Source organism: Vanessa cardui, chromosome 21, assembly GCF_905220365.1.
Source record: "Vanessa cardui chromosome 21, ilVanCard2.1, whole genome shotgun sequence".
NCBI classification, from domain to species: domain Eukaryota; kingdom Metazoa; phylum Arthropoda; class Insecta; order Lepidoptera; family Nymphalidae; genus Vanessa; species Vanessa cardui.
Window position 1 is genome coordinate 11,507,243 of NC_061143.1, and position 17,395 is coordinate 11,524,637.

At 33.2% G+C, this 17,395-nt stretch overlaps 3 protein-coding genes across 3 annotated transcripts; all 3 read right to left on the reverse strand.

The window, feature by feature from the left end:
- Positions 1–3,500: 3,500 nt before the first annotated feature.
- On the reverse strand, positions 3,501–4,337 carry LOC124538970. Its single transcript, XM_047116261.1, has 2 exons — positions 4,249–4,337; positions 3,501–3,898 (listed from the first exon to the last, which is right to left on the reverse strand). Exons 1-2 carry the CDS (start codon positions 4,271–4,273, stop codon positions 3,621–3,623), a joined length of 303 nt encoding a protein of 100 aa, XP_046972217.1. The 5' UTR covers positions 4,274–4,337; the 3' UTR covers positions 3,501–3,620.
- Positions 4,338–10,929: 6,592 nt separating this feature from the next.
- LOC124539113 (trypsin, alkaline C-like) lies at positions 10,930–14,134 on the reverse strand. Its single transcript, XM_047116438.1, has 4 exons — positions 14,095–14,134; positions 13,312–13,440; positions 11,837–12,120; positions 10,930–11,259 (listed from the first exon to the last, which is right to left on the reverse strand). Exons 1-4 carry the CDS (start codon positions 14,132–14,134, stop codon positions 10,948–10,950), a joined length of 765 nt encoding a protein of 254 aa, XP_046972394.1. The 3' UTR covers positions 10,930–10,947.
- A 553-nt stretch (positions 14,135–14,687) lies between these two features.
- LOC124538799 (trypsin, alkaline C-like) lies at positions 14,688–16,354 on the reverse strand. Its single transcript, XM_047116004.1, has 4 exons — positions 16,256–16,354; positions 15,817–15,987; positions 15,313–15,568; positions 14,688–15,025 (listed from the first exon to the last, which is right to left on the reverse strand). Exons 1-4 carry the CDS (start codon positions 16,297–16,299, stop codon positions 14,756–14,758), a joined length of 741 nt encoding a protein of 246 aa, XP_046971960.1. The 5' UTR covers positions 16,300–16,354; the 3' UTR covers positions 14,688–14,755.
- Positions 16,355–17,395: the final 1,041 nt, after the last annotated feature.

The window sequence follows — 17,395 nt, forward strand, 5'->3', positions numbered from 1 at the left end:
TGTCATTTTGTAAAGAAAAGTCTAATAACTCTATCGGATATTTAATATCAATAATAATTACATTAAATCAATTACATCGAAATCCAACTAAAACGACAACTAATCAATGACTCAGAAGTATTCCCAAAGCACCCAAACATCGTAACTGAAAGTAAACCTAAGCCTCTTTGACAGGCGTTCCTTTTTAAATATATTACACAAGGCATTTATTCATTAGGCGAGAATGTGGTGAGAACACGGTATGTTATAATTGAACACACACATGCTCACAAACAATTTCATGTTTATAATGTCTACGACAATCGTCTTTGTGCGGCTCACAATCTCATCTTTAAACGATCCCTTTGACGTGTGCCAACGAACAATTACCGCCAGCGCTATGCCTAGAATTACAAGATTTTTTGTTTACTTTCCTCTTTATTGCTGTCTCACTTTCACAGGACTTTTTTGCACTTCTCGTTCCGAATTCGAGACTTTAGTTTACTTTCCGATATCAACCTAATCCATGTCTACTCAGATACACTTAGAGTTCCAAAGCAACTGTTTTAAAAGAGTTACATACATACGTACAGAAGATTTATGTATGTATATTACATGTCTACTTTTAAAATGCTTAATGAACTGCTGTTCAGTTAAGACTCCTGTGTTAAAGATGTATTGAGCAATTAGAATACGGGTTCAAGCCAAAATCTTTAAACTGACTTTATTCAGAAACTGGGGTCAGTAAACAAGTCAAAAAACGAAATAAATCTATTTGTTTTTGTCTATTTAAATCGGGTAATTTAAATAAATAAAAAGCCTTATATTTCTTTCTTAATTATAAAAATTTAAAATGAAAACAAAATGAAAAATGAATACAAAATATTTAAAGTGTATTCTTACTATCTAATTATTTTAAAAATAAATATATCTGTAATTTTTTAATCATATAACTGAGAATAACCCCTCGTCTTGAGGGTGAAGGCTTCCTCTAAAGCTCACCATTGGTCTCGATCACAAGCTACACTCATCCAGTGGCTTCCAGCCACTTTCAATATGTTGTCATTTTGTTGGGTAATTTAAATACTCTAACTTAATTCACGGAAATCCAAACATTTTTATTACAATAACATGTAACTGTATAACGCGTATTTATAATCCACTCGCGAACAAACTAGTGTGCACCAGCTTGTGAAATAAATAATACCAGGCATATAATACTAAGCGACATATCGTGTTAAACATTCGAACTGTCAGAAATGTCACGCGATGACAATGCCAAGGAAACAGAACCAAAAGGACGTAAGTCACGAAAAAATACCTTCCGAATTCACACCGATTTGACGCTCAGAAAATAGTCTTTAAGACAAATGTACTAAACTTAAAATACATTTTTATCACTTACATCCTTTTAGTTATAACTCGTTCATTTATTTAAAAGCATTTCTCGTTGCTTCCATTACTTGTCGACGTTACTTCGAAATTTAATCAAAAATATCAAATACACTTCATCAAATTGTATTTTCATTTACTTTTTCGCCGGTCATTTATACCATTTTAAACTAAAAGGTTCGCTTGTGTGGTAAGTAATCCACGCGATGACTTTATACGTTTTTATGTAAATTTAATAATATAATAGCTTGTCACAAATAGGAACACCTACATAAGTAGTAACATAACTTACGTTTAGATTAGTTTGGAAAATAATATTTTTTTTATTTCAATTAAATTCCCTCACTCACTAGCTAACCGTTGTTCCGGTTTGTAGTGTTAGTCAGCCAGTAGACTACAGACACAAATGGCCTAACATGTTAATTCTCAAGGTAGTTGGCACATTAGCGATTTATTGAATTGTTAATATTTCTTACACCAATGTCTATCTGAAGTGGTGACCACTTAATATGAGGTACACTTGTCCGTCGGCAAACTAGAATTAAGAAAAGCACGAGAATTATATCCATTAAATGATTTTTATCATATCTCAGTCGAGATGGCCCAGTGGTTAGAACGCATGCATCTTAACCGATGATTGTGGGTTCAAACCCAAGCAAGCACCGCTGATTCATGTGCTTAATTTGTCTTTATAATTCATCTCGTGCTCAGCGGTGAAGGAAAACATCGTGAGGAAACCTGCATGTGACAAATTTCATAAAAATTCTGCCACATGTGTATTCCACCAACCCGCATTGCAACAGCGTGGTGGAATATGTTCCAAACCTTCTCCTCAAAGGGAGAGGAGGCCTTTAGCCCAGCAGTGGGAATTTGCAGGCTGTTGTTGTTTGTTGTTATCATATCTCAGTAGTGCTGATTGGAATTTGTACGCCAAGAAATTACCAAGAAAAGCTTATAATTTCCGGAAGTTTGTCGTCATTCGATAATCTCATGCCAAGATCTTGTTGGAAACGTCTTAGACTGAAACAAATTTGTATAGTGAAGTAAAGGATACAATAGAACAGAAGAATATCCGACGCGGGCTATAATCAATCAATCAATATACATACACATTACATTACTTGACGACCTCCATGGTCGAGTGGTGTGTACACCGGTTTTCATGGGTACGCCACTCCGAGGTCCCGAGTTCGATTCCCGGCCGAGTCGATGTAGGTTACCATTAGTTTTCTATGTTGTCTTGGGTCTGGGTGTTTGTGGTACCGTCGTTACTTCTGATTTCCATAACACAAGTGCTTCAGCTACTTACATTGAGATCAGAGTATGTGATGTTGTCTCATATTTATTTATTTATTACTCAAACAGGCTTTTACAAGCGCTTTTGAATCGTCAACATCTATATTAAGTGTAGCTAAAAGAAGATGATATTTTATGACTGATCAACGGTACGGTATTTGTTGATAATTCTTTATTAATCATTATTCGGACGATCTATTCGATGAAAACATGTATGTACCTATGTATTTTCTAAAGGAGAATGTTCGATTTTATTTAAATTCGTATAGTTAATATAATTAAATTTTCATTTATAATATATGAATTTAAGTTTGTTTAATTAACACATCTTTTGTTAATGGTTTAGGTTGGCGGACGAGCATATGGGCCACCTGATGGTAAGTGGTCATCATCACCCATGACAATGAAGCTGTAAGAAATATTAACTATTCATTACATCGTCAATGTGCCACCAACTACTAACTAAAATGTTATGTCCCTTGTGCCTGTAGTTACACTGGCTCACTCACCATTCAAACCGGAACACAACAATACTGAGTACTGTTATTTGGCGGAAGAATAACTGATGAGTGGGTGGTACCTACCTAGACAGGCTAGCACAAAGCCCTACCACCAAGTGTGTAAATATAAATATCTGTGTTATTATAATTTAATCAGTGGAAGAGTTCCGATCTGTTGATAGAGCATACTTTAATACTATACATATATTTTGATCTAAATATATATTAATTCAATCAACAAAAGTAACATATTGTCTCAAACATTAATGTATTTTATTACACAATAAGAACTAAACCAAAATTAATTTGTATAAAAATGAAACACAATTAACGTTGTTCAAAAAAATCACACTTTATTGGCATTCTAACAGCATTTTCACCTAAACTTTGTCATGATACTGTATCATCAGCCATCGCGATATAAACCTTAGATACTACGTATTAGAGTCCAATTTACAATTCCGTGTGCGTCGAAGGGAATTTCTTCAGAACAGCATGGTATAAGTTATAAAAAGCATACACTGATACACTTAAGATTACGAAGAGAGAACCGCCGAATACGAAACTGAGAAAATTCCCATCGATCATGGTTGTCCCTTGGAGACTCCTCGCTTGACCTTGGAACAATTCCTTGGTGCCTGATCCGGCGTTTTTCCTTTCTTCCATCATCCGTTTCATAGATGACAATCGTTCCTTTAATTCATCTATCGACTCCATCACATCTACTGGTTCTGAAACACAAAATACTCTTTAGTTATATTATTTATTGACTTATGTAATTCGAAATTTGAAATTCAGATTTTTTTTTAAATTCGATTTGACATTATGATTTGACAAAGGTAAACATAATAAAGTATACACAAAAAAAAAACAACAACGAAAGAATCGTTCAAATTGATTGAATTATTCTTTAAATTCATTGATATTCCTCATTATTTTCATGTGTGTACACTTTAAGGTCGCTTTCGTTTTAGAATTAACACATTCCCGTTTCTTATCACGAATCCTTATCACTGTTACACGAGTTTTTAACGTATTACATAACACTGTCACTTTAGGAAAACACAATACTTTAAAATACCTTGAACTTCTCTCTCTGGACTCATTTTTTTGGCAATATTTACTGCAGTCTTTTGTTTTCGAAGCCACAGACTATCCTGGTCTAGATACGAACGAAAAATGGCCGCCGCGCATGCGTCTCCCTCACTGGGATCGGTGGGCTATTGATCGAAAGCCCCGGGAACACCTAGCTAAGGAAATTCTAGGGAAATATAATCCATTATTTTTTTATAATTAGTAAAACTAATCCCATTTTTTAAATAAAAATTAACCGAGCTTTTCATACTAATAATCATAAATTTAATTTTAAATTAAGATTTAAAATTAATAATTACCTACATACAGTTAATTCATTCTTAAAAAAGGAATCTATTGTGTTTCGGTTATTTGTGTAGGATTTATATTCCAAAACGAAATTTATATTATACATAATAAAATTTCGATTAAAAAAAAGTTCTTTTAATATGTAAGAATGTTTTTGACTAAACATATTTGTTTCTGGCTTTGAATAAACTAGATTCATAAGATATTATTCCTTTTTCCCATAATTATATTTATGTAGATAATATATTTTTGTGTTTTCATATATAGATATAAAAGTCCTGCTCGGCTCCCTTTATATATTTTATTATTCTTTTTATATTCATTATATATTTTATTTATCTATTTTAGTAACTTTAACAATCTATTGTCATACTTTATCATATTAAGTACATAATATCTTGAAAATATATTTAGACAAAATCGAAAAATTGAACTCCAAGACAGGACATTGGCTACTTTTTTATCTCAAACATACTAACACCTATATTATATATATATAATAGATAAGAACAACCTAAAAGGCGAGCGAAGCCGCAAGCGACTACTCGTATTGAATAAAATATAGTTCGATTTGATTAAAATACTTATTTATTTAAATATATATTTTTTTAATATCAAGCTTATTCCTAATAACTAAAATAAATATTACTAGCAAGGTAACCGAATGTGATCGAGTTCATATCCATGAAAATCACATCCACTGTCTGCACGCCTTTTCATTATCTATATAATATTGTGCCTTCTCACTTTATACAGCTTTCCCGAAACTGGATGTTCTTTACATACATATTATATCTATACGTATAATAAAATTTGAGTGTCTGTTTGTAACTTCAAAATAACATTTTTTTACTAAATGCATAGGTACATATGTATACAGGGTAAATATAGCAAATTAACCTTATTTTTCTATTTTGGTCCGTTTGTTTGCTTCGACTAATCTCTGGAACGGCTGGACCGATTTTGACAGGACTTTATAAATATAAAATATAAATATGAGACAACATCACATACATTACTCTGATCCCAATGTAAGTTGCTGAAGCACTTGTGTTATGGAAATCAGAAGTAACGACGGTACCACAAACACCCAGACCCAAGACAACATAGAAAACTAATGGTAATCTACATCGACTCGGCCGGGAATCGAACCCGGGACCTCAGAGTGGCGTACCCATGAAAACCGGTGTACACACCACTCGACCACGGAGGTAGCACGGAGGACCACTTTCCCTGCAAATAGCTCATGTAATAAGGAGTAACTTAGGTTACAATAACTTTTTTTTTAAATTCAAACGCACACGAAGTCACCTGCACAGCTAGTATAAAAAAATATAACTTAGATCAACGTCTTAGTTATATTGTGTCGATACTTTCTCACGGTTGATGTAATAATAAGTATCAAATATATCTGACTGATAACGGTTATCTAGATACAACAATAATATATAATAAGCCTTTAATTCTTGTTTTATAATAATTCATATTACATGGGCATTTGGTTTTTCCAACCGCTTGTTTTCCCCAAACACTTCCTATCTCTATTCTAATCCATTCTCAGTAAATAAAATATACAATGACACATAATATACACGGTAATTTCAACTTAAATTTGGTTTTAAAGATAATCTTTAATACGTGTATAATAGTAAAGTAAAGTAAGTAAACAGCGTGTAAATTTCCCACTGCTGGGATAAGGCCTCCTCTTCCATTAAGGAGAGGGTTTGGAACATATTCCACCACGCTGTTCCAATGCGAGTTGGTGAAATGCACATGTGGCAGAATTTCGATGAAATTAGACATATGCAGGTTTCCTCACGATGTTTTCTTTCACCGTCGAGCTCGAGATGAATTATAAACACAAATTAAGCACATGTATGTATAGTGGTGCTTGCCTGGGTTTGAACCCGCTATCATCGGTCTATCATCGGTTAAGATACACTGGGCCATTGTATAATGCAAAGAATAAATCGATATTATAATTAAAATGAAAACTTATAAACTACACGACACAGTTAGTGAAGTTAGAAGAAATCCACTATCAATCATATTAATGATACTTTTAATGAGACACGCTATTGTTTTCAGCGCTTAAGCGCTTTATAATTATAGCAACCATTTATAAATATTTCTTTTCGTATAATTGATACTTTTTTATAAAATCAGTTTTGCTAGATATATGTTTTTTTATATAAAAAATAGGTAGGCGGACGGGTACATGGGCCTATCGATTGCAAGTGGTCACCACAGCCCTAAATATTGGTGCCATAAGAAATATTAATCATTCATCACATCATTAATATGCCACTGAGCTTGGAACTTGCCTGTAGGTACTTACCAACCATTATCATTATCTTTATCTTTTACATGATTTTTTCTGAATTTGTGGCAACTGGTAGTGTTTAATTTGACAATCAATAAATCATTTTAATGCTTGAATACTGAATAACTTGCACAAAGTCAGCTAAGAGTATAGACATTTCTTCTTATCATTTACTTACAGTCTATGTTTTCGAAAAAAAAGCTATAAGCGATTTAAAGCCGATCGAAATTCTTACATTGAATATACCATAAAAAAAAAGCATTTTTTTGTATTTTTGTTGTAAAGTTGCAATTGTGAGGTCAGATGCAACCTATGTGATATGGCCTTAGTCGATGTACATAACCTTACCCTCAGGTTTTTACCCTTAATCATTCCATTCAAGTTCTTGATTGCCAATATTTTTTTACGAGCATGAAAAATTCCCTTCAATATTTTCCCTTTCTTAATTTAGGTAACAACCGTGATAAAACGTGTTCCGATTTTTCATTTATATCGAAATATTTTTTCTAAGTTTTTTGTTTAGATATTTTTTTATGTAAATTTTACATTTTATTTTAACTTGTCTGTTAGTTTTTTTATGAGCATAACAATTAATAACATTTAGTGCTTACATATACACTAAATATGAACATACAAATAGTGCCTGTATCAATCTTGACCGCGTGTAAATTGTGGCAAAGATGCTAGCAGCATTTCCTCGTTGAATCAAAAAATTATTACTAAATCGCTAGTTAGTTTAGGTCAAAGCTGAATAAGAATCACTAAATAAAACGAATCCTATGACATTAATCGTACATGTTGGTTCTTTACTGAAAGCAAAGCATTATCGTAGCAAGCACGACTGGATCCTGTATCAGAATTTACTCCGGACGAAGGTCTTCAACGGTCACTGGCATGGACACGAAACTTACATACATACAACTTTGTTTTCAGATTTTTTATGTTGTTATACTTATATCTAGTATTAAGTATTAGTAGTAACTAAAACTAAGACGATATTATATACATACATAAATAAAAATTTTAACAAAAAGAAAAACCGACTTCAAACAAAACACTATTTTAAAACAAATGAATATGCACGAAAAAGTAATAAAAATAATTGCGTATTCAACATATTTTTTAGAGTCTTCCTAAGTTAAATGAAATGAAAAATATTAGACTACTTAAAAGTCAATTAACGATTATATCATGTAGTTATAATTATTGGTATATTTGGAGCCGGTGTCAGCTCGGATTTAATACGTCACGCGGCGTGAACTACAAGGATCGCTCGAAAGAGCTGTAATCAAACTCAGCAAAAAAAATTTGAAAAAGACAAACTATATTTCGTACATCATATAATAACACAAAATTTGATTAAAGATAGTAAGAAATTCTGCCCCATATTGCACCCTAACTGCGAGCCGTATAGGAGTTCCATCACTAAATAGTATAAAACAAAGTCGCTTTCTCTGTCCCTATATCTTTAAATCTACGCAACGGATTTTGATGCGGTTTTTTTAAAAGATAGTGTGATTCAAGGGGAAGGTTTGTGTATAATACATGAACAATGTAGTAAAGAAACACTGATAATAGACGATATTATATACATACATAAATAAAAATTTTAACAAAAAGAAAAACCGACTTCAAATAAAACACTATTTTAAAACAAATGAATATGCACGAAAAAGTAATAAAAATAATTGCGTATTCAACATATTTTTTAGAGTCTTCCTAAGTTAAATGAAATGAAAAATATTAGACTACTTAAAAGTCAATTAACGATTATATCATGTAGTTATAATTATTGGTATATTTGGAGCCGGTGTCAGCTCGGATTTAATACGTCACGCGGCGTGAACTACAAGGATCGCTCGAAAGAGCTGTAATCAAACTCAGCAAATAAAAATTGAAAAAGACAAACTATATTTCGTACATCATATAATAACACAAAATTTGATTAAAGATAGTAAGAAATTCTGCCCCATATTGCACCCTAACTGCGAGCCGTATAGGAGTTCCATCACTAAATAGTATAAAACAAAGTCGCTTTCTCTGTCCCTATATCTTTAAATCGCAACGGATTTTGATGCGGTTTTTTTAAAAGATAGTGTGATTCAAGGGGAAGGTTTGTGTATATAATACATGAACAATGTAGTAAAGAAACACTGATAATTTTAGAAGTTTGCGATGTGATGTCGTAAATAAACAAATTCTGTAGTATATTTAGTATCAGTATTGCACCCGTGCGAAGCCGGGGTGGGTAGCTAGTTGATTATAATGTTCGACTATGATAATTACATAATCATAACCACATTACGGAAGGTGACTCAAATATCCAAATAACCTATAAATAAAAGATTCGACGGAGTATCGCTAACGTGCTCCTCAGAATTGTTCCGTTCCCTTCCGTTCCGTTACTTTGTCATGGATCCTGTGCTCAGAACCTTACCAAACTTTCACCAAATTACCCTTGAAGTATATATTTTATAATAAAAAAAGAATTATCAAAATTGGTTAACTTTATTTTCAGTTATTCACCTATTTGTCGCGTATATACATAATGCAAATTTAAGACTTATGTCGTTTTCATATGGATACCATCATCGGAAAAAAAAGCACTACCTTTCAAACAAAAAAAAAATTATTAAAATCGGTCCACCCAGTGAAAAGTTATGAGGTAACAAACATAAAAAAAAAAATACAGACGAATTGATAACCTCCTCCTTTTGGAAGTCGGTTGAAAATAATATTATATCCTTGCTAAATGGGTGATTATACTCCTGTGTAAATCCTTTTATGAATAAAAAAATAAAAAAGTAATAGTCTACTTTCTTTCCTTCCATCCATCCTCAGAACGCAAACTATCAACATCCGAAGTTAATTACTTTCGCATTTGAATATTATTATATAATAGAATTTTCTATATAAAAAAAATGATCCCGCTGAGTTTCTTTCGCTGATTCTTCTCGGGTCTGAAGTGTTAAATTCCGAATCGGCGCCGCGGTGGTAGATTTTTGACTATTAATAAGAAAGTGTAAGCACTTCGATTTTGAATAAAGATTTTTGACTTTGACTTTGAGTTTGACTTATATGTTCACGCAATTATATTATATATATAAATACTAATAGGATCTGCTTTGGTTTTTTTTATTAACAAAACATGTTGCTTAAAACATTAAAAAAAATCGCTATGTAGGAGATTAGGGCCCCAAGTAGCTGCGTGGTTGATCCAACACTACATATACTCATTTAAATTAATATTTAATTTTAAAATAGAAACAGCACTGGTATCTTAAATATTGTAAAATATTTAAAATATTTTTAGACAATCAGAGTCATCTAGTTGAAAACTGTTGAATTTAAATTAACACGTCAGAACGGTCAGATATGTAATGTTTAAACATTTATCCGGTAGATGTCTCTGACTAAGTAATAAAAAAACTTTAGGTTTGATGTTGGTGAGAGGTTATATATATGAATTTTATTTATTAATGTAAAATATTGAATTAATATTACATGTGAGAAATATTTACTTAATAATAAAATTTGAAATTAAGACAGTTTGAATCTAACATCACTGAAAATTAAATATATTGTGTGTTCAAAATTATAACACATGTGTAATTATATAAGTTAAAAAGAAAAGCTCTTAGAATAGGTTTTTGTATTACAATTGATTAGCCCTTTAAATTCCATATTTTTGAATCACCATAAACATAACGTTGAAAAGTTTTATTCTTATATGTTTATAATATAATATTAAATCAAATAAATGAAATGATAAATATATTTAAATAAGAATTATCAACATAAAAGAAATAACTATTTTTAGAAATAGCTAGGTACTTCGTTATGCTTATACATTTATATTATAATTATATATTTAATAAACTCATATTTTCTTAGTGTATCCGTTTTCGTAAAAGTGTAATCGATTTTAGAATGTCATTGGTATGGCTGTATAAAATAATACAAGTTGTTTTCCCGCGCAAACGGATTATTAAAAAAACAAAAGAGAGTCGCGCATGGAACGACATTTTAAAATTATTCGAAAAAAAAAACAATAAATTTATGATGACATTTTTATTACGTCAAAACGGCAGATTCAACAATCCAATCAGTGTAAGATCCAACAGCGCTGCTGATGCTAGGCCAGCTTCCATTCGCGCAGTCATAGCCAAACGATATCACACCAACAACAATATCACCAAAGTACACCGGTCCACCAGAGTCATCGTGGCAGGCATCTCGACCACCGACATTCAGTACACCAGCACATATCATATCCTGTGTAACGTTGAGCGGCACTGACAGCTGTGTGTATAACTGTGCACATAGCTCGTTGTTGATTGTGTATACCGTGACATCGCGGAGTACATGCGAGTGAGGCCCACCTGACTGAGGAAATGAAGTACTATACAACAGAACTAAAATAAATTGTGTTTTTAGTGTTATTTGAAGTGATTTTTTTAACTATAGCTTATAAGACTCCAGAAATCAAACCCCTGGTCGAGCCAGAAAAATGTTTTGACTTTATCCGTTAAAAATCAAAATATACTTTATTCAAGTAGGCTTTTATAAGTATTTTGAATTGATATACTTTATTCAAGTAGGTTATACAAGCACCTTTGAATCGTCATTTAACAACTTTTTTTTATATTAAATGTAGCTACCACTAAAAAATATTTTTCAGGAGCTAGATATCTGGTAATTGGAAGTATTTACACAGCGTGCCTCGGAAAACATACTACATTTGAATATTTGACCTCTTAAACTTTGACATTTACAAATACATACTTTAAAAAAAAAACCATTTAGGGTGAAAATAATATAGTCGGTAAAATTATCTTCATTAACCGGAAATCGAAATATCGATTTTAATTATTTATTTACAGAATTTTACCTATGACAATATTAAAGAGGCTTTAATTTTTTTTTTTAAATTCGAATTTCAAAATAACGAAAGATATCTTACGGCAATCCTTCCCCATCCAGCAAACACAACTGCATGATTATCGGGCACTGTTGAACCATGCGTCACGATGGTAGCTTGCTGGATGGTGGGGGAGTAAGACAGCGCCGTCTTAAGTCTCACCACGCTGATGTCACCACCTATACCGCTGGATCCGTAGCTGGGATGGTTTAAAGCCTCATCAACATATACAACCAAACCACCGACGTGGCGGTAAGTTGCACCGGCTCTTATACGGCGGAATGGGGCATCTGAGTTCCTATAAACATAAGAAAGGAAATCAAATCCTTACAGACCATATGAATAGTCGGAAGCTGTAACCAGTTTAATCTAATAACTAGCGGTCGCTCCGGCTTCGCACGGGTGCAATACTGATACTAAATATACTAAAAAAATTGTAAATTTACGACGTCTCATTAGAAACTTCTAAAATAATCAGCGTTCCTGTACTATATTGTCCATACATTATGTATAAAAACCTTCCTCTCGAAACAATCTATTAAAAACAACCGTATCAAAATCCGTTGCGTAATTTTAAACATATAAGCATACACAGGGAGAGACAGCGGTAAGCAACTATGTATTATATTATGTAATGATAATGATGATGATTATAATATTGATAAAGAATTAGTCACTGTTAATTATAAAATAACAAATCATTTTATTGACAAGAAATAAGATAGGAAGGATAATAATTATTTTGTCAAATTGCCGATAATTATCAAGGGTTGATGCAAAGCTTTTGTTATATGTATTCTTATATGAATTTTGTAAATTTAATTCAAAGGATTCGTATTTTGGATTGTCTGATAATAATGGTAAAACTTTTCAAAGCACGGCGAATATCAGATATTCTACTGACGACAACAAAAACAACAACAGCCTGTAAATATCAGTGGGATATTTATGCTGCTGCGGATTGGAATTCACATGTGGCAGAATTTTTGTGAAATTAGACACATGGAGGTATCCTCACGATGGTTTCCTTCACCGCCGAGCTTGAGATGAATTATAAACACAAATTGCGCACATGAATATCCAGTAATGCTAACCTGAGCTTAGATGCACGTATTCTAACCACTGGGCCATCTCGGCTCCTAACTACAAGGAACATCACATCTTAACTCCTAAGGCGGGTTGCACATTCGTATGATGTAAGAAATAGTAATTATTTCTTACTGCGTACTGTTTAGACACTTTCCCCCTCTTTCAAACCCCTTACTATCAGGATTATTTGGTCGTCCTCATGAACCAATACCCTATAAGGCGAAAGTAAGACAAGGGAAAGTCTTACCTTACTTTCCCTGGTTTTATAAAAGTATTTTACTACTAAACTTTATATTTGTTCAAGTGAGGTTTAGAATGCGACTTAAATGCGTATACTTACCACTAAAAACAAAAAATAGTACCTAATAAAACTTACCATCCAGTAAAACATTGCGCCGCAGACAAAACGAATCTTGAGGTTAGAATACTGCCGCCGCAGTTATGTGACCATACGCTTGTCAGTTGGCTCAGGAATTCTACTTGCACTATAGAAGGATACCTTTCAACAGTAGTGGGTTGACCACCGACAATGCGATCGGGGGATGCTGATATGGATCCTGAAAAATTAATGAGATTATTAACAAGCAGCGAATTACGGCGTGTAGATTGACTGTTCTTTAAACAAAAAATCTGTTTTCAGTAAGAGTCGAGTAATTAAAGTATTAGCTGATAAAATTTAGTGTATTTGATAAATTAACTTTGTATTTCAAATATTGGAAAATAGAAATAATGATACAGGACTGGATTTACAGTCGATTTTTGTCAATAGACTTTAAATTCCGAACAGATGGTATTTAATGTAATTAAAAAACATTCTTTAATACATTGCAAATGTGATTTTTTTAATGATCTGATGATTAATTCTCAAATGTAATTATTGATTTTGTCCAAACAGTATTGTCCTGTATTGTTATCTTCCGGTTGGTAGGGTAAGTCGGCCAGTGAAATTACAGTCTCAAGGGCATTGGCGATGTCATCATTAATGTTTGAACATTAATATCATTAATATTTCTTACAGAGCCATTGCCTATGAGCTATAAAAGCAACCAAGCTCGTTACGACAAGCGACGATCAATTTCCATGTGCATAATTCATTTCTTGTTTGTTGGTGAAAGAAAACACTTCACAATTGAAGCAGCTTGTTGGTCATAACCTTCTCCTCAAATGGATAATAATGTTATTAATGTACAAAATATATGCGAAACACTTACCTACAAAGAGAACGACGATAAAAACCCAAAACGACGTCATCTTCGTACAATCAACGCGACAGAAATATTACTTTAAAATATCTCTAATCCTTCCACAATACTTAAATGAGTGCTATAAAATTTATTGTAGCGTAATATTCTAGTTGTATATTGCCGATTTTTATTAAGAAATAAAAAATGCTACTGGTGTTTCTGATAAATTTGTAAATTAGTAAATTACCAAAAAAAAAAACAAAGAAAGTAATTATATTATCACCCAAATATCCGATGAAATAGATTGTTACCGTAATTTTTGTTGACCTAATGCAATTACATCCCAGGATCACTAGAGAAATTTCTCCCATTTTAGCCTAATGACTATTTTAGGTAAACAGATTATATAAAATAGGGAACAGTCATTTCTAATTTGTAACAACCACTTTATCTATATGTTAAAATTAATTGATATCCTATCTCTTACTAAACGAGAAATAGATATAAATAATACCCCCCCATAAATAATAATTGTTACGCAGTTAATATATTTATGTTAGGTTTACAGAACATTCATATATTAAGAGATAAGTTCCAGACGAAAAAATAAAATGCTAATGTCGACTTAAATAAATTCGTTTAATTTTAATTAATTCATGACATTCTATGTTAATGTGATACTCGTCAATTAGACGGCGGTTCTCAGGATCCAGTTGGTGTAATAAGTGACTGAAGCACTGATGATGCCGGACCAAGAGCTGTTATTGAAGTTCAATCCGGAGACGACTCCGATGGTAACGTTGCCCAAGAACCAGGGGCTACCAGCGTCCGCGTTGGAGACGTTGTATCCTTGGAACAGGTTTCCACAGAGGACGGTGGAGTTGAAAGTGGTCTGGTTTAAGCCGCACTGGTTGCCACCGACTGTCACGACCGGAACAACGCTTAAAGCGTTTGATATCTGCAAAAATCAGAATTTATATTTACTCGAATGATTAACAGTTTCAAATACATTTATTAATTTAAATGTCATACTATATTGTGATATATCACCTTGTATTACACAACATTCATTTTAAAATATTAAAAAAAGTAACTACTGAGTTTCTTGCTAGTTCTTCTCAATAGATCTACTTTTCGAACCGGAGGTGACTTCACTTAACATAGTTGTTTAATGACAAAAACGTGTTTGTAAAAGCCTACTCGAATAAAGTCTATTTTGATATTTGATTTATTTAATTAACTCACGTTTCTGGAACCCCAACCGGCCTGGGACAGAATTATGCCGTTAGGGATGCTGGATCCTGGCGCTACAATAGGAGCCTGCTGGATGAAAGGAGAGTACTGGAAAACGGCGGCTAGTCTCACAACGGAGATGTCATTAAGGTGGTTGGTGATGTTTCCAGTTAGGTAGTTGTTCTCTTTTTCAACGTAGTTGACAATACCTCCGGAGCTAAGGAAGTTGGAACCAGCGCGGACGCGACGGTACAACGGGTTATAGTCTCTGAAAAAATATGAAAATCATGTAAGTTATAAAATATTCTGTATAAAATATGTGAATGTTGAGGAACGCCCGGCAGACGTGAAATATCGAAATTGATGATTATTGAAAGGAATTGTTATAAAATAATTTACGTTAATACGAAATAAAAGTCAACAATCCTAGTGTCATAATTTTATGGGTATAAAAGAGTAGAGAAAACGGTATAGAAGATCATGCTGTTTGCCGTTATGTTAAGTTCAAGTACTTACGGTCCAGAGAACAGAGAGGCCGCAGTAAGTACATATCTGTTGTTGAGGATGGTTCCAGCACCCTTCTGCTGCCAGATACCCCATGGTTGCAGGAATTCCACTTGTACGATAGACGGAACTGAAGCTATGGTGGAGTTTAACCCAGCGATGTTGTTAAAGTGAGAAGCCGAGGAGGCACCTGGAATAACCCTCTACCCTTTAATAAGGAACTATTCTATATTCAAATTAATTGTAAGTCAGGCCCAGTTCAGATTAGTAAATCGAAGTTGTATCAATGATGGCGGTATTTAACTAAAGATCTGCTACAGAAAGTTTTTTGGTAGGTACCCAATTACTTCAAGATATACTTTTATATCAGGAACTTAAGTATGAGTTAGACTGAAGCAAAAATGATCTTAAAATAACGAGGTTATATAAGATTTATGAGAAAAAACAGTTCGTACCCACGAAGAAGGCAAGGCTTAAGATCCAGACGAAAGCCATTTTGTTTGTTGCCAATTGGTTTTTGATTAACGATCTGATATTCCGTGATATTTATACATATTGTCGGCTTATTTGTTGCTTACTTGTTATCTGTATAGATTAAAAATTTATACATAAAACATTCGGTTTAAATGAGTTACTATTAATAATAAATAAATTTGTTGTATTATACAATATTTGTCGTGTTACTTTGTCTGCCTTCATTAATAACAGTATAAACCTTAAAGTTAATGGAAAACTCAAATTAATTAACATTTATATGTGATTATTATATTGTCAGCTGAGATGGCCCAGTGGTTAGAACGCGTGTATCTTGACCGATGATTTCGGGTTCAAGCCCAGGCAAGCACTACTATATGCACACTATGTATGTGCTTAATATGTGTTTATAATTCATCTCGTGCTCGGCGGTGAAAGAAAACATTGTGAGGAAACCTGCATGTGTCTAATTTTATCGAAATTCTGTCACGTGTGCATTCCACCAACCCGCATTGGTGGAACATGTTCCTCTCGTTAGTGGGAGAGGAGGCCTTAACCCAGCCTTGGGAAATTTACAGGCTGTTACTATGCTATGTGTTTAATGAGGATAGTAAAGCATTTTCTATATTTTATCACCACCAAACCAAACACAAGCGTCACTAGGCGGTCTGGATGGCGAATGGTCGGTGTAATTTCAATCCAATTACTTAAAAAATATTGGCCGTGATAATAGTCTAGAAATTCCTCAGTGTATCTACGCTCATTGTATTTTCTTATTGATTGTGATTTTATTGCTATTCAAAGTCAAGTTAAAGTCAAAAATCTTTTTTACTATAGAAGTGATTACAGTCGTTAATTGATAGTCAAAAATGTACCACCGGTTAGGAATTCAACGACGGACCCAAGAAAAACCGGCGAAAGAAAATCAGCGGCATTTTTATTATATTTCATGTGTCATGTACAATGATATGTACGTAAATCAATATAATAAGAAGACTTTTTTATAAGATAGGTGGCAAACGAGCAGGAGGCTCACCTGATGGAAAGTGACTACCACCGCCCATGGACATCTGCAACATCAGGGGGCTTGCACATACGTGCTGGCCTTTAAGAACGG

Bases quoted from the DNA above. Each gene is read 5' to 3' on its own strand.
- LOC124538970 (XM_047116261.1), bottom strand. From the start codon at position 4,273: ATGAGTCCAGAGAGAGAAGTTCAAG. The intron at 3,899-4,248 runs GTATTTTAAAGT...TTTGTGTTTCAG, and splicing joins TCCAGAGAGAGAAGTTCAAG to AACCAGTAGATGTGATGGAG.
- LOC124538799 (XM_047116004.1), bottom strand. From the start codon at position 16,299: ATGGCTTTCGTCTGGATCTTAAGCCTTGCCTTCTTCGTGGGTAC. The intron at 15,988-16,255 runs GAACTGTTTTTT...TCCAGGTGCCTC, and splicing joins CTTGCCTTCTTCGTGGGTAC to CTCGGCTTCTCACTTTAACA. The intron at 15,569-15,816 runs GTAAGTACTTGA...ATATTTTTTCAG, and splicing joins GCCTCTCTGTTCTCTGGACC to AGACTATAACCCGTTGTACC.
- LOC124539113 (XM_047116438.1), bottom strand. From the start codon at position 14,134: ATGACGTCGTTTTGGGTTTTTATCGTCGTTCTCTTTGTAG. The intron at 12,121-13,311 runs GTATTCTAACCT...ATGGTCTGTAAG, and splicing joins GTCACATAACTGCGGCGGCA to GATTTGATTTCCTTTCTTAT. The intron at 11,260-11,836 runs GTAAGATATCTT...TCATTTCCTCAG, and splicing joins CTGGATGGGGAAGGATTGCC to TCAGGTGGGCCTCACTCGCA.